General features: G+C 36.9%; 1 protein-coding gene across 2 annotated transcripts in view; it reads right to left on the reverse strand.

The window, feature by feature from the left end:
• The window catches only part of MYOM1 (myomesin 1), a 119,219-nt gene that overhangs the window by 90,483 nt on the left and 10,955 nt on the right, over positions 1-17,781 (reverse strand). For both annotated transcript variants that reach the window (XM_018039756.1, XM_018039757.1), the window contains exons 3-5: positions 7,313-7,450; positions 3,990-4,221; positions 3,035-3,192 (exon numbers count right to left, since the gene is read on the reverse strand). In XM_018039756.1, coding sequence (XP_017895245.1) covers positions 3,035-3,192; positions 3,990-4,221; positions 7,313-7,450 — 528 coding nt within the window. The remainder of the gene's footprint in view (positions 1-3,034; positions 3,193-3,989; positions 4,222-7,312; positions 7,451-17,781) is intronic.

Here is a 17,781-nt window from a genome sequence, read left to right on the forward strand (position 1 = left end):
GCTTAGGACCTAATGGCTCAAGTGGAGACAGCACAACTGCCCTCAGCAGCATTGGAAACTTGTTTCTGTACTTGACCTTCTTCTATTCAGGAAGGTCATTCTCAATGGTTTCTCTCATACTTGTACTCAGAGTCAGGCCCAGGAGGTGGCAGCTCGGTACCAAAGAGACATCAAGGCCAGCAAATTAATTACCAACATCTTGGTTCTCGCTTGAGTTGTGGGTTCTCTGTTCATTGAGGGGGAGGATGCTCACTGAAGATTGCGTAATCTGGACCAGCAGCTTGCAAAGTAAATTAGAGCTTCATTCAATGGTTATTTTTTAAAAGGCAACACATCCAGGAAGGTATAATATATTAATCCCGCATGAAATTTACTCCCAGAGGTGGATTTACCTTGAAACTAGTGGAGTTGAAGTTGCAGGATCTCTCATCAGCACAGGTCCCCTTATGGACTAATGCATGTGACTAACTTTATAACCTTTTTTTTATAAAGGATGCTCCTCAAATTGTATAACCCTCCTGCCCCACAAAACCTGACCTTAGCTATTGCCAGAGCCAGTTCTTAGCTATCTGCTAGCTGATTGTCCAAATTTCAGCTTTATCCAGGGGCAAACCTTGCTCGCTAAAGGAAGGTGAACTATTTTCTTAGTGGTCCACTGATTCTTTTGTTTTCATATTTACTTCACACTTGACTTGTAAGGCAACATGGCTTTGTGTGAAGTGCTCTGATTCGTCCCTCCTGGAAGTTTCTGAACAGAATTGATTTGGGTTCTCCAAGCACTGAAGGGGGTGCATGAACTAAAGAAGTCTTGTCCCAGTCAACGAACAGCCTTCCAGTCCTTCCTGAGACAAATCTTGTCTCTGTGCTTTTGTCTTTGATTAAAATGAGCCCTGATGCCATAAAATTCACGTTAAGGAAATAAATATTTCAAAGCCAAACATGAAAAATTTGAGGGATTAATCATACTCCCAGCCCCATTAGTGAGGATAACTAAAAACTGACAGTATTTCTATTTTTAAACTTGACTGGAATTTTAAGAGTTGCCAAGTTTAGTCATCTCATATTTTTTCAGTGGAGTTTATATCTTTTTGTTTGTTTTTAAATTACTCCTTTTTCAGCCCAAGAACACCATGTGAGGAGTTCAATCTCCAATGGAATTTGAGCTCTGCCTTTGTGGAACCTCATCACTCTGGCTTAGTGACATCAGTGGTATACGCTATGTTTGTATCTAGTGACTGTGTATCTCACAGAATAAGTAAATGCTTAAGAAATTAATATTTATCTTATAGAGATCACTTTGTATTCTTTTGAAAGTCATCTTTAACTCTGATGTTTAAAACTCAGGAAAACAGATAGGACACTGTGTAATAAATATATCTACTTAAAGACTCCAAGTATTCACTTACCAGTAGTACATTTTAATTCATGAAATATGAGGAATTTTTTTACTCATCAAGTAATATTTCTTGGAGCTAAAAATTTGTTATTCTTTATGTATTTCTTTTTTTTTTTTTTTTTGCCACACCACACAACTTCTGGGATCTTAGCTCCTCAACCAGGGATCGAACCCCTATCCCCTGTTTTGGAAGGCAGAGTCTTAATCACTGGACTGCTGGGGAAGTCCCTCTTTATGAATTTCTACAAGAAAGTTTGAATTTTTTCTGAAGTAAAAAGTAATCAGTTTTTAAGAGGAAATGTCCCTTTTATAGGCCAATCTATGCAACCCAATAGGCAGAGACAAAGGCAGGGGGTAAAGATGAACAGATTCCTAGCTTACTATGTTTGTCAGTCGTGTCCAACTCTTTCCAACCCCATGGACTGTATAGTCCGGAACACTGGAGTGGGTTGCCATTTCTTTCTCCAAGCGACCCCAAAGCAGGGATTGAACCCAGGTCTCCCGCATTGCAGGCGGATTCTTTACCAACTGAACCACCAGGGAAGCCCAGGTTACGATAGTATACTCATACTTTTAAAGCTTGGAAATTGTTTTTTTTAAACTTCATTTTCATTGAAATATGTTCTTACACGTCTCCTCTTTGTTTACTATAAATTATTTATCTTGGTAATAACTGGCTTTGTTTTTCATTCTCTCACTTTCAAACTCAAGAACCCTGGGAAAAGTTTATGTACAAAAAAAACTGTATGTAAATCCAGTTTGGTCACAGGCAGGTCGATGTTATAGGTGAATTTAAAAAAAAAAAAAACTCACCACTTGCTCCTTAAGAATAACCTTAGGTAAGGGTTTATCTTGTCAGCCTCTGTTATGTAAATGAGGTGTCCAAACAACATTAGAAATGACAGAAAAGGGAGAAGGAGCTGGTTCCCTGTGGGCAACAGTGCCACTCTCTGCAGTGTTTATACTGCGACATGGCATTTACCACTCTCCTGAGAGTAAGAAAGCAGCATGCAAAATACCCACATTGTAGAATAAGACGGAAAACACCTTTTAAAACTGGCTTACAATCCTCTTCAGATTCCTGCTCTCCATGGCAGACATTCATGCCATATGAGTTCTGATTTTAGGGGTTACCAAGTCATTGACAATTGCAATAGGATATATAATGGACAGAAAAAAAGGGGAGCTTCTTCTTTATGGAATGAAAGTTTCTTCAGACCTCCTATTAGAAATAGATCCCCATCCCATCCCCTTCTTTATTTGGCTTTAGAAACTAGGACCTCAGCTCACATAAGGACTAGAGATGAAGCCCTCTGGGCTTTATTTCTCTAAAAGGTGGCATTGCTTTTCATCACAAAATGTTACCAAATAAATATGCTGACTAAATTTTAACACTTTATATAAGATAAAGACCCATTTGTATAAGAGGACTATAAAGTATCATAATAAATTATAATGGATGCAAAATCATTCTTCCTTCCATGCATGTATTCTTTCTTCACTATTTAAAAAAATTTACTCGAACTTACAGATGCTTTCACTGACTCTTGCATGTTCATAAATCCACATGTTTTCACAGGATTTAAAATTAACTTTGAGTAATCAATTCTATGAGAAGCTTTCAAAAAGATAGCGTACCACGTGAGACGAGGTGCTGGCCAGCCGGCTACAGAGCAGTGTAATTTTACATTTTCTTTCTCCCAAACAGTATGGGAACGAGGTTTAATGACAAATTCAGGAGCATGGAGAAGATTATCTTCATTCAACTTTTTATGAAATGCCTCAGTTTCTTCTAACTGAAAAAAAATTATCAAGACATGAAACCAAAGTAACATGTGCTACAAAAATGAAATGTAGAAATCAAAATGATCATTTTTTCATTTGGAGTCTTACTTTGGTATTTGGAGCAAACGAACTCCCCTTATCCCTTTTAAAAAACAGACATATCACTTAATTTTTAACATTCTAAGCCTGAGCAACATATTGTACTTTCCAAAGGTAGATTTCTTAAGGTTCTCAAGAACTTTAATTTCTGTAGAACCTAAAATTTCACAGAATTTAAAACTATAAAGTCTGTCTTTCTTTGAACTATACATTTTGATGTCTTTTCCCCTTTTTTCTTATTTCTCCACAAGACCACAGATTTCTTCATTTGAAACTAATTAATCTTTATTACACACATGCACAATGTTACATGCATTTCTACTTTTTTAAGATTAATTTTTATTGCAGTCTAGTTGATTTACAATGCTGTATTAGTTACTGCTGCACAGCAAAGTGAATCAGTTATGCACATACATGTAAACACTCCTAGATTCTATTCCCATGTAGATCATTACTGAGTATTAAGTAGGGTTCCCTGTGCTCTACAGTAGGTCCTTATTAGCTTCTCTGTCCACAGGATTCTCCAGGCAAGAATACCGGTGTGGGTTGCCATGCCCTCCTCCAGGGGATCTTCCCAACCGAGGGATTGAACCCAGGTCTCCTGCATTGCAGGCAGGTTCTTTACCATCTGATCCACCAGGGAAGCCCATTTTATACGTAGTGGTGGCACTTACACTTTTGTAAGTTATGTTAAATTGTCTTTTCTTACCGTTTTTTTCAGTGACAGCTGTTCCGCCTTTTCTCGAATGGCAACTTTCCTTGACTTCTTCTCAAAGGCCTCTTCCTGGTGAAGCGTGGACACGGACTGCTTAGATACTGAGGACTGCTTGCTGGCTGTTACGCCTTCCTCACTAGCAAGGAGATTCCTCTGGGCTATGTAAGCAGCAGCTTCTTTAATTCTTTGCTCTTCAGTGTCTGTAATTCCACTGACATGCACTTGGCTAAAATAAAATAAGAGCAAAATATGGTTATTGTGGATGTCAGTGATAAGATTGCCCAATTTTGCCAAGTTCAAAGCACCAGACCGCAGATGTTGTACACTGTGCCCAAGGAAAACCTGACATACAAAACACTGGCCCATAGGAGCTAACTCTTCACACATGGACGTGACCTTCACCTTAACAAATGATGACGACTATAGTAATACCTGTTGTGGCCAGGGTGCTCTACCAAGTGCTGTTTGCATAAATTATCTCATTTTCCCCTACAACAACCCTTTGAAGTAAACTGTATCCTTTCTACTTTAGACATATGGTAACAAGGCACAGAGAAGTAAGATAACTTGCCCAATATAATTTCTTTGGTTTCCTTAGTGTGTATAAACACAGTTTAGTCTGTAATAAAATATTAATTTATGACTTCCTTCTAGAGAAGACAGCATTGTAAAATGACAGACAGTTGTGTGACTGGGATCCTGATTTATGACTAGTGTGCTTTATCTGGATTCTGTAACTCAGATGACGGAATGCATTACCCAGAGCTGCTGCACACATAAATAAGCTATAAATGTATGTGTGATCCTTATGCCTAGCAGTTTCCTTTCCAAAATAATAAAGGTTATGCGGGACTTCCCTGGTGGTACAGTGGATAAGAATCAGCCTGCCAATGCAGGGGACATGGGTTTGACCCCTGATCCAGGAAGATCCCAAACGCCACAGGACATGGAGGTTGGGGGTGGGGAAGAGGGCGGCAACTGCAATTAGGAAAACTCAAATACACTTAAAAATATATTTTAGACCCAGAACAGCAAGGACATTTGCCTTTAAGTAAGTGCATATGTGCATGTCAGCGATAACCCTGCTATAATCTGGGTATAAGAGCAAGAATATGATGCTAACATGAAAAGCACACTACTGAAAATTTTAAATAAATTTAAAACCTTTCCAATCCTCCATCTCAATTTAAAACCTGTTGCTGACATAAAGTTAGCTCTACTTAGACCGTGCATGTGTGCCAAGTCGCTTCAGCCTTCTTTGACTCTCTGCAACCCTATGGACTATAGCCCACCAGGCTCCTCTGTCCAGGCAAGAACACCCAAGTGGGTTGCTGTGCCCTCCGTCAGGGGATCTTCCCAACCAGGGATCAAACCCATGTCTTTTATGTCTCCTGCATTGACAGCCGGGATCTTTACCACTAGTGTCACCTGGGAAGCCCTACCTAGACTGTAAGAAGTGGAATTTTCAAGTGCCATCCAGAAGAAATCGTATTCTCCAAAAATGTATTATATTTGCATTTTCCAGTCCTAGGGGGACTCTCAACTCAACCATTACAAGTGCCTTGATTTCCTTGTGCAAAAAACTGACATATTAATACTGCTCCAGGGCTGAATGGAGGACTTAGAAGGATTGTTTATATATAATCCACTTACAATGATTTCCAGCAAACAACAGGTACTCAACAAATGTTCATTACTTTCCCATTCTCTTAAATGTTAATGAACATCATTATGAAGTGTTATCTTCATAGTAATAGAATATAGGAGATGGCTCCATATAAAAAATGAAGAACTGGAAATAAAACCTAGAATATAAATTTTTTATTCAAACTTTCATCTATCACAGCTTATTCTGTAAATAATTCTTGACACTGGTCTGGAAGGAACAAAATGGTTTGGTGAGAAAAGGGCAGGAAGAAGCTGGAGAGAGTGAGAAGCTTCATTTTGTGCCCACACATGTGGAGAGTCATGCCATATAGGTTAATGCTAAGCTGACATGACTTTTAAATGACTTTTTTAAAAGCACAAAATTAAATATTTTTCTCCTCCAACCTAGAAGCTGAGTCTGGGCAAGCATACCTCACAATATAAGCCTGTTTGTCTATAAAGTTCCATTTGAAAAATCAGATATAAAAAATCAAAGATAGAAAATAAAAGGCTAAAAATAGAATACTGTTTATCCCTTTCCTAAGTAGGTTTGCAGCAATTATGACATCAGCCTCTGAAACAATTGGGAAAGGAATCATCAAAATCGATGGGAAAAGAAAATGCAGGGAAACAGAAGTAGGTCACCAAAAATCACGAGTTATTGCCTACTGATTTTCCTGATAGCTTTTGCCCGGAGAGGGCAACCTTGTTTTGAACATCACATTAGCTTTGTGAATAATGTCCATTCATAGGAAAATAAACAGGGAAGGCTCAGAAAGTCTCTGTTAAACTTTAATTTGGTGTCTTAGACAAGTCTCTGTTCAAGATTTCTTTGTATATATTATCATTTAAAACTGTTTATATTATAAACAGAAATTTGGCGTTACACAGACTTGTGACTTAGTGATTATTTTGTTTGAATTTTATCTCAAAATAAATAGTAATCTATTTTATATTTAACACATATAAGCCAGGCATTCAAGCTATGCCTGCAATGCTTTTAGTTAGTCTACATTATCTAAGGACTTTTTTTCTTCTTAATGAATAATAATTAAAACCACACTGGCAACCAATTTACCTAAATGTATCATTTGATTTTTTTCTTTTAGTTCACCCAATATTTTATAGTTTTAACCTTTCTTTGTGCCCTAACTATAGCAACTGTATACAGTGTCCAATCACTAGCATCCAATACTCTGCTTCTAGTTTCAACTAGTTACATAATTAGAAATAAGTCTCTAATCATAATCTCTGGTGTCATACAGCCATCCTATGTAATGGCAAACATTTTTACAATGATCACATCTCCCACTATGCACAGTTCCGAGGTTCTCAGACCTTTCTCAACCAGTACAAAGTAAATGCTCAGTAAATGATAGCTGATATTATTATTACTACCTGAAAACATTTATTCCCCACTTCTTTTTAAAATTAATTAATTAATTAATTAACTTGTCTGCATTGGGTCTTAGTTGCGGTATGCAGGATCCCCGATCTTCACTGTGGCATGCAAACTCTTAATTTCAGCATGTGAGATTTAGTCCCTTGACCAGGGATCAAACCCATGTCCTCTGCATTGGGAGCATGGGGTCTTAATTTTAAATAGTTCCACCAGGGACGTCTCTCTCCACTTTCTAAAAATCAGATCCAGGGAGAGAATCCATACGTACCGTCCTGAGAAAATAGGCACCATGTAGTCACTTGGCAGATTTTCTTTCTCCTCTCCAGAGAGAAGGCTCTTCTTGGCTCTCTTTGTTTGGGGGCTCAACTTGGATGAATAATCTAACATCAGACTGGAATCTGTAAGTCTGACAAAAAACACCCTAATGTTAGTCAATAATTTTAAAAATGTTTAGAAGTTTTAAATTTAGGAGTGTTGCATAGACTCCTAGATAGCTAATGTTATAATTATCTTCTATCTTTAGAACTAAAATAGAGTGAAAATGACCTCACATAATGCACTCTATCCAGACATAAGAAAAATAGGTCTGTGGTAATTTCATGGCTTTTTCTCATTAAAGTTTCAGGGGAAAGCAGCTGTGCTTTGGTAATGTTTCTGAATAATCTTTGCTGTTAAGTTTATGTTGGAAATGTAGGCAGCCGACATGAATACTTTGGATACACTGTGCATCCAAATGCTTTCAGAGGATTGATAAACAAAAATAAAGCAAATTTTCTGTATCGAGAACCCAGGCAATTCTGAAGCAGGGCCTTGAGGTTGAACTTCAGGTTTTTGTATAACGTAGCAAACTCCATTTGAAAGAACATTGAGCTCATTAAACAACAGAATTAATATATTTTAGATGAATACACAGCATCAAGTTACTCAGAAAATTACAGATTTGATAAAGAACCTTTTGATAATGCTGTAGTGCACGCAAAAATCCACCCATGCACACTGGTGCCTGTGATGCTTGGAGTCAGCTATTGTTCTAATAAAGCAAAAAACGTGTTAGAGTGGGAAACAAGACAACTGAGATTGCACCTAGAGAAAAGGATTGATGACATTAAAAGTACAATCTTAATCTATATAGTTCTTGGATGAAATGAAGTGCATTTTCATTCAAATGCAGAATTTGGCATAAATTCCAGGAGTTTGTGGACTGTCTGAAGTCAATCCATGGACTCAGGTTAAAGGTCTCTCATCTCCATTGTAATGACAGAAAGTCACAATAAGAAATCGTACAGAAACTCTCTGTATGACCTTTGCAATTTTTCTATAGACTTGAATTGATTCTGAAATTGAAAATTAATATTAAAAAGATCTCTAATATATGGAATCTAGAAAGATGGTAGGGATGATCCTATGCACACAACAGCAAAGGACACGCACATAAAGGACAGAATTTTGGACACAGAGGGGAAAGGAGAGGGTGCGATGATTTGAGAGAATAGCATTGAAACATACACGTTACCATATGTAAAACAGATAGCCAGGGGAGTTTGCTGTATGATGCAGGGAACCCAAGGCTAGTGCTCTGTGACAACCTAGAGGGTTGGGTTGGGGAAGGAGGTAGGAGGGAGGTTCAAGAGGGAGGGGATATATACCTATGGCTGACTCATGTTGATATATGGCAGAAACCATCACAATATTGAAAAGCAATTACCCTCCAATTAAAAATAAGAAATACATATTTTAGAAAAGGTCCCTAGTGTCGAGAAAATTTGAAAAGAAAATGAAGCATGTGAATGGTGTGGCATGGAAAAACCAAGCTGCCTGGTTAAAACAGAAAAAATCCTTCCAAAGTCCAAACCTTGATTGTTTCTCAATCTTTAAAAAACATTAGGAAGAGCAGGAATTACTTGGATCAAAAGAAGACAGTGCATGCACATAGTACAAAATGGATACACAACAATGCAAATAAACTTATCCTCTGCTAAGCAAGCAACACAGAACTCTTGGGCTTCTAGAATGCCCTGGGAGTACAGTGATTCTGGACCTGGGAGTATACGGTGGGCTACTGGCTTTAATTCCCGGAGTGGAGGGGTAGCATGGAAATGACAGACCTCTTCCTCCCCCACTAACCGCCCCTCCCCCAGGGTGAATATGTAGCTCTTGTTCTATGATCAGCATTAACGCTAAAGGTTAGAACCTTGAATTCAAGCTTGTGGATTGGTTACCAGTTGGAAGGGTTAGTGAAATTTGTTCCTGGGTGGCTGTTCCAAGCAACAGCAAAATGATTGCATTCTAAACCCTTAGTGAGTTGCAAAGTACAGGCTGTGCTAATACAGGTCTAAGTTTAAAGTGGTATTTTCCATCACTCTTTTAATTCCATTACTATACAAAATAAAATTAATTATGGAGTTTGAGCTTCTTTTTTTCTATTTACAGAACATGTGCATTTTCTAATTTTTCTCATTTCTCTATTTTTGCTCTTTTTACTATTTATTTTCATTCTACTGTCTACACTCATATCCTCATGGGAATATTTTCAATGTTTGCTTATATTAAAAGAGGCCATATGTATTACTATGGTTGATTCATGCTGATGTTTGACAGAAAACAACAAAATTCTGTAAATCAATTATCCTTTAATAAAAGTCATGATTTGTCATTCTTTTTGTTGTATTGTTGTTCCTTTTTTTCAGTCATTTTTTCCTTTAAGATAAATCTTTCAAACAAAGCATTTGTTACATACAATGTGCCAGAATGTGATTATTCTATTCTCACAGGTAAATCACAGCAGACAATTTTTAGTAGTTGAACTTTATAGTAAAGATTTATGGGACTATCATTAGTTTTTATGCCATATTTCATTTGGAACAAAAGACTTCATAAAAGGACTGTGATTTTATATATTATATAGTATTATTTAGAAAATCCAAAGTACTTGGAAGATATCAAACATTTACTATGCTTTCTAAAGTTTCTTCAAGCTAACAAGAAGAGTGTGTTTAGGATTAAATGTTAAAATACTGTGCTAACAGAGTATTTGGTAATGTTAAGTCATTTATCAAAGATGTCTGAGAAGACATCTTCATCTGATTGAGTTTAAAACTCAATGAAGTTTTAAGAAACTGACTATGCAATAACTGTGTAACTAATTATGTGAAGAAAGGCCATCAATTGTTCTTTCCCAAGAACACGGAAACCTAACATCTTACTCTGTCAAATTTTAAAGTCAAATAATGTCTTTAAAGGAGTTCAATAGAAAATGTAAAATTTAAATTTCTTTTTTAAATTTGAATTTCTTTGAAGTTACATCAAAGAGCTAAATAAAGGCTTGCTAACCTCTTGGGCTTTTAGTTGCATCTAAATTTTGAAAATAATCCTGTCTCAAAAGACAGTTTCTGAGTAGACACTTAAAGTTTGGTATGCATGAATCAATGTGGTCTTTTAACTATTAAAACTATATTTAATGTTCTTTGTGTCTTAAATCTTGATTCTTTCTGAATTTCAATTTATGAAGGCAGTGAAAATAAGCTATTGTGTTTAGTTGCTAAGTCGTGTCTGACTTTGCGACCCTATGAACTGTAGCCCTCCAGGCTCCTCTGTCCATGGGACTTCCCAGGCAAGAATACTCCAGTGGGTTGTCATTGCCTTCTCCAGGGAATCTTCCTGACCCAGGGCTCAAACCCATGTCTCCTGCATTGGCAGGTGGATTCTTTACCACTGAGCCACCTGGGAAGCCCCTGAAACTCAGGTAAGTTTTGAAACTATAGGTAAGGGTTGATTTGTGTGTGCAGGTGCACCCACACATAACTGTGTCTAGGTACATCTACCTGTACTCTACTACTAATTGTGTTATGTCCTCTGTTAATATGCCTAAAGTTGGTAGAATTTAAGGATATATCATGGTTTGTTTGACATCATCACATCTATGACCAGCAGCGCCATAGAGATGGGATGTAGCCCAGGAGAAAGCTCTCTCTAGAAATGTTCCAGGGACTCAGAAATAAACTGGCACTTCATCCAGTTCAAATACTGAACAACAACAACATAACCTTCTGCTCATACAACTTCATAATTATTCTTGACAGGAAAAGCAAGAACAAAACTACTGTAGAATCACTGGACTGGAAGAACTCTCAGTGACATTTATACAACCCTCCTTGCTTTATAGATGTAGAAGACCTAGAGTGTCTTTGTAACTTGCCCAGTTTCACCCAGCAAGTTGGTAGGTGAACTAGGACCAACACCCATGTGGGTTAATGTTCTTTCCTCTATACCAGGGGTCTTCAACTTCGTATCTGAGTCTTCTCGATCCAAACATGTTTGATCTTGTCACCTATATATCTGTCTATTTATAAATTTTATACATATACTGCTGAATAAATATTCTCACTTTATGAAATTTCAACCAACAGAAAAATGTTCAGGGCCAAATTTAATCTTTTTAAATACAGAAGTGCTAGAAGATATATTAGCACTTCCTTGGCTTGCCTTCATGGACTCCCCACTTCAGAAACCACAACAACATGTCACACTGCCCATAATGACTCTGATGTTGATAAGCTATTTCTGAATTTATTCACATCTCACAAAAAGTCGAATGCAACTGAGTGAGTAAGCACAGCACAAAACATACAGGTTATGAAATCATCACAGTCCAATTAGAAATAAAGCATTAAGAAACTCTTTAAACTTTACATGAAGTCAAATGCTAGTTCTTCAAAGTCATATTTATAATCACTGTAATTTCATGTAATTGTGAAAAATTGTCCTAGTTCCTCAGGATGAGTAACTATGCCTGCTTATGTTAAGTATGGATCTACTTAATGGCTATATTACTTTCTGAAAAAAGTATGACAACTTATCAGCATGTTCTAGAAAAAATGATGAGCTATAGGCTTTGTCTTTTGCTGACACTACTCCCAAACCCAGCACCACCCACCCACATATGCTCATGATTACAGTACATTATTGATTTCCTTCTCTGTTCCATTCCTGTGACTATTCAAGGAGAGAGATGGCCTAAAAGTTAGATTTATATCCTCAGCACTGTGTCCAGTGCCTGATAGTGTTCAGTAAGTGTTTATTGAATGAGGTGAAATCAAGATTCAACCTCCTGTAACCATACCCTATCTCTGTGATTCTCAACCCTGACTTCACATCACAGTCAGCTGAGGGACTAGTAAGAATGACCAGTGCAGAGGTGGGACTTCCAGTACGGTGGAGTGAATAGTTCAGCAGTTCCTCTCTCCAAAAAAGCAGTGATAAAACTGGGTACAATTGTCAAAACCAACCCACTCAGGCCTCTGAAAATCAAGTACAGGACACACTACACTGACACGTGACTATTCATGAAGATACTGAGCTTCAAGTCTGAATAGTGGGAGTCTGTGTGACATGCTTGTCTAGTTCTTTCCCACACAGCCCCAGCTCAATCTATAAAGTAGTTCTACTAAGGTGGGAAAAGGTGAGAAACTCTTAATATTCACTGTCAGAGGGGCTGATTTGGAGCAGAGCATGATAAAACTCCACAACCAGCAACACTGTGAGTAACACTAGCCATCTAAGTATCAAACAAACAAGGGAAGACCAGCAGCTCAGTCAGTCTTAGGATACAGTCATGGTTGGAACAAGCAGCAGATGGGCAGATCACTCAGAGTTATAACGGGAAGATCTGAAAAATAAGACCACCATGGGGGCCTTCATAAGCTCTCTCCATGTGCTTGACTAGAAAAAACTGGAAAGGACTCAGGTTATCCACATAAGATTGGCTGACTGTAAGCCTGTGTGTGCAGAGAAGAGACAAGGGAGTCTAGAGGCAAACAAATCCAGGGCATACACATTTTTAAATGACCTGGACTTCAAATATGCTCCCCAACACACACCCAGACACACAGATCTATTGCCAGAGGATGGAAGCTTTATTGTCTTGAGATGTTTGAGAACAGATGTCTGACCATTCATTGACTGGTCATTAATCTATGCAAATACCAAGTGATCCCTATGGATTCAGGCTTAAAAATAAGAACAATAATTTTTTAAAACACTAAACAAAGACATCAGCAGTAACAGTGCTGGGTAAACAGTCTATAAATGTGTTTAGGTAAGTAATTAAACAAAACACAGCAGCAACACATTTGGGGAAAATTCAGAATCCAGAATTATTACAATATGTTATCTATTATGTGCTATTTTCAACAACAAAATAATTGAGACATGAGAAGAAATAGGAGAAGGTGATGCACGCTAGAAGAAAAAAAGCAGTAAATAAAAATTGTCTCTAAGTGCACCCTGATATTGGATTTAGCAAAGACTTCAAAATAGTAATTAGAAATATGTTCAAAAATAAGGAACTATATTCAAAGGCTAATTAAGGAAACCATGTTTAAATAATTAAAGGGAAGTATAATAATGACTCAAAAAGAAAGAATGTCAACAAAAAGATAGGAATTGTAAAATAAGGTCAAATGGATATTCTGGAGTTTAATAGTACAATAACTTAAATGAAAAAGGTATTAAAGGGACCCAAATGATTTTATACAAAAGAATAAAATAATCAGGTAAGCTGAAGATAGAAGCTATATAATCTAAAGAAAAAAACAAACAGAAAAAGAATGAAGAAAAAATAGGTTGTCAGACAACATCAAATATACCACTATGTGAGTTATGTTAGTACCAGAAAGAGGAGGAAGAGAGAAAGGGCAGGAAAAGATATTTGAAGAAACAATGGCTTCAGTTCAGTTCAGTCGCTCACTTGTGTCCGACTCTTTGTGACTCCATGAATTGCAGCACGCCAGGCCTCCCTGTCATCACCAACTCCCGGAGTTCACCCAAACTCCTGTCCATCGAGTCGGTGATGCCATCCAGCCATCTCATCCTCTGTCATCCCCTTCTCCTTCTGCCCCCAATCCCTCCCAGCATCAGAGTCTTTTCCAATGAGTCAACTCTTCACATGAGGTGGCCAAAGTATTGGAGTTTCAGCTTTAGCATCATTCCTTCCAAAGAACACCCAGGACCGATCTCCTTTAGAATGGACTGGTTGGATCTCCTTGCAGTCCAAGGGACTCTCAAGAGTCTTCTCCAACACCACAGTTCAAAAGCATCAATTCTTCGGCACTCAGCTTTCTTCACAGTCCAACTCTCACATCCATACATGACCACTGGAAAAACCATAGCCTTGACTAGACGGACCTTTGTTGACAAAGTAATGTCTCTGCCTTTGAATATACTATCTAGGTTGGTCATAACTTTCCTTCCAAGGAGTAAGCATCTTTTAATTTCATGGTAGCAATCACCATCTGCAGTGATTTTGGAACCCCAAAAAATAAAGTCTGACACTGTTTCCACTGTTTCCCCATATATTTCCCATGAAGTGATGGGACCAGATGCCATGATCTTCGATTTCTGAATGTTGAGCTTTAAGCTAACTTTTTCACTCTCCTCTTTCGCTTTCATCAAGAGGCTTTTTAGTTCCTCTTCACTTTCTGCCGTAAGGGTGATGTCATCTGCATATCTGAGGTTATTGATATTTCTCCTGGCAATCTTGATTCCAGCTTGTGTTTCTTCCAGCCCAGTGTTTCTCATGATGTACTCTGCATATAAGTTAAATAAGCAGGGTGAAAATATACAGCCTTGACGTACTCCTTTTCCTATTTGGAACCAGTCTGTTGTTCCATGTCCAGTTCTAACTGTTGCTTCCTTAAAATTCCCCAAATTTGTGTAAAAATAGTACTCTGTGAATCCAAGATGCTCAACAAACCCAAGTATGATACTCCCAAAGAGATACACATGTAGACATATCATAGTGAAACTGTTGAAAGCCAAATCCAGAGAGAAAACTAGAAAATAGCAAGAGTAAAATGACTCATCACACACAAGGGAACAAGGTATTAATGACTGATTTCACATCAGAAACTATACATCCCAGAAGACATTCATATGACATATTTAAGTGCTGGGGGAAAAACTAAATCAAGAGTTTTATATCCAGCAAAACTACTGCTCAAAACTGAAAACAAAGTAAAGACATTGACAAAGAGACAATTCATTGCTAGCAGACTTGCCTTACAAGAAATGTTAAAGCAAATCTTTCATATATCACAAGGAAACATGATAAATGCATTTATGCCAAAAAATTAGATGACTTAAATGAAATGGAAAAATTCCCATAAAGATTTAAATAACCAAAACTAACTCAAGAAGAAATTAAAAATAATAACAGATCAATAACAAATAAGGAAATTGAATTAGTAATTTAGCTATGCACAAGGACTTCCCTGATGGTCCACGGGTTAAGAATCTGCCTTGCAATGCAAGGGGCCCAGATTCCATCCCTGGTCAGGGAACTAAGATCCCACATACTGTGGAGAAACTAATCCCATATACTAGAGAGCCCATGTACCACAACTAAGACCCAACACAGCCAAATAAATAAATAAATAAATATTTTTAAAAATCCATGCACAATGGATAGCCCAGGCCTAAATGCTTTCATTGACAAACTACATGACCTATTTAAGGAAGAAACAAACCAATCATTTCCATATTTTTAAAAAACAGAAGAGAAAGGAAATACTTCCCAACTTTTTCTATAAGGCTAGTATTACCTGATATCAAAGCCAAAGACATTATAATTTTTTTAAAAACTACAAACCAATATCCCTCATACACATAGGCACAAAAATCCTTCACAAAATATCAGTAAACTGAATCCAGCAATATATAAAACCAAGCAGAATTTAGCCTAGGGATGCAAGGTTGATTTAATATTTGAACACCAATTAGTATAATATACCATATTAAGAGAATAAAGAACAAAAACCACATTATTATCTCAAGGGGTGCAAAAAAATTTTGACAAAATTCAGCTTTCTTGCATGTTAAAAAATTCTCAACTAAATAAGAATAGAAGGGAACTTCCTCAATCTGATAAAGGCCATCTATGAAAAATCTATAACTAGTATTATATCTAATAGTATGAAAACTAAATCCTTTCTTCCTAAGATAGGGAACAAGGCTATGATACTTGCTGTTGCCACTTCTATTCAATATTGTACTGACGTTTACAACACAGTGAAGAATAGTCGAGGCAATTAGTTAAACTGAAAAATTGGAAAGGAAGTCTAACTTTAGTTACAGATGATATAACTGTGTATATAGAAAATGCTAAGGAATACACACACACACGCTAATGCTAATAAATGAGTTCAGCAAGGTCACATGATACAGAATCAAAGCACAGAAATCAGTTACACCTCTGTTTACTAGCTGTGAACAATGAAACAAATAAAATTAAGACAACTCCACTCACAATTCTATCAAAAAGAATAAAATATTTAGGAAAAATTTTAACATAGAAGTACAAGACTTTACACTGCAGATTATAAAACATTATATGATAAGTAAAACAAAGATCGAAATAAATAAATATCCATGTTCATGGATTGAAAGAGTCAGCACTGTTAAAATGGCATATTTTTCAAAATTGATTTATGCTTTCTACATAATTTTTATTAAATTTCCAGAAGACTTTTCTTTTTGTAGAAACTGACAAGGTGATCTTAAAATTTATATGGGAATATGAAGGAACTACACAGGCAAAAATTTTTTTGTGAAAGATGAACTCAGTTTGAGAACTTACATCCACCAATTTCAAAACTTTTTATAAAGCGACAGTAGTTAAGAAAGCGTGGTCCTGGCCTAAGGACAGGCACGCAGATCAACGCAACAGAATTGAGGATCTGTAAATAAACCTTTTTATTTACAGTCAATTGAGTTTTTGTCTTTCCAAAGCTCTTTTTCTTTATTATTATTTTAAAACTTTTTATTTTGTATTGGGATATAGTCGATTAACAATGTGATAGTTTCAGGTGAACAGTGAGGGGACTCAGCCATACATGGTCAATATATTTTTGATAAAGGAGCTAAATGATTTAAGGGGGAAAGGATAGTTTTTTCCACAAATGGTGCTGTGACAACAGTCTATGTATATGTGAAGGGATGAATTTAGAACTTCACATCACATACAAAAAAATAATTTAAAATGGATATTTCTAAATGTAAAGCTAAAATTATAAAACTCTTAGAAAAAAAGATATGAGAAACTCTATGAAGCTCCAATACTCTGGCTACCTGATGCAAAGAGCTGACTGATTGGAAAAGACTTTGATGCTGGGAAAGATTGAGGGCGGGAGGTGAAGGGGGCGACAGAGGATGAGGCAGTTGGATGGCATCATCAACTCAAAGGACTTGAGTTTGAGCAAACTCCAGGAGATCGTGAAGGACAGGGAAGTCTGATGTGCTGTAGTCCAGGGGTCACGAACAGTCAAATATGACTTAGCGACTCAACAACAACAAAAATGATGTTGAATAAGCCTTATGCTTAGATATACCACCAATAGCATGACTAAAAAAGGAAAAAAGTGACAAATCAAACTTCATCAAAACGTTCTGGTATCTGAAGGACACGGTTAAAAGAATGAAAAGACAAGGCACAGAATGAGAGAAAATATTTCCAAACATACATCTAAGAAAGGAATTATATACAAAATATTTAAATAACTCTGACAACTCAATAATAAGCAGAAAAAAATCCAATTTAAAAACAGGCAAAAGATTTGAACAAGCATTTCACCAAAGAAGTACACAAATGGCTACCAAACACATTAAAAAGATGGTCAACATCATTAGCTATTAAGTAAGTGCAAGCTAAAACCACAGTGATACTCCACCACATACCTAAAAGAC

This window comes from Capra hircus, chromosome 24, assembly GCF_001704415.2.
Source record: "Capra hircus breed San Clemente chromosome 24, ASM170441v1, whole genome shotgun sequence".
Taxonomy (NCBI): domain Eukaryota; kingdom Metazoa; phylum Chordata; class Mammalia; order Artiodactyla; family Bovidae; genus Capra; species Capra hircus.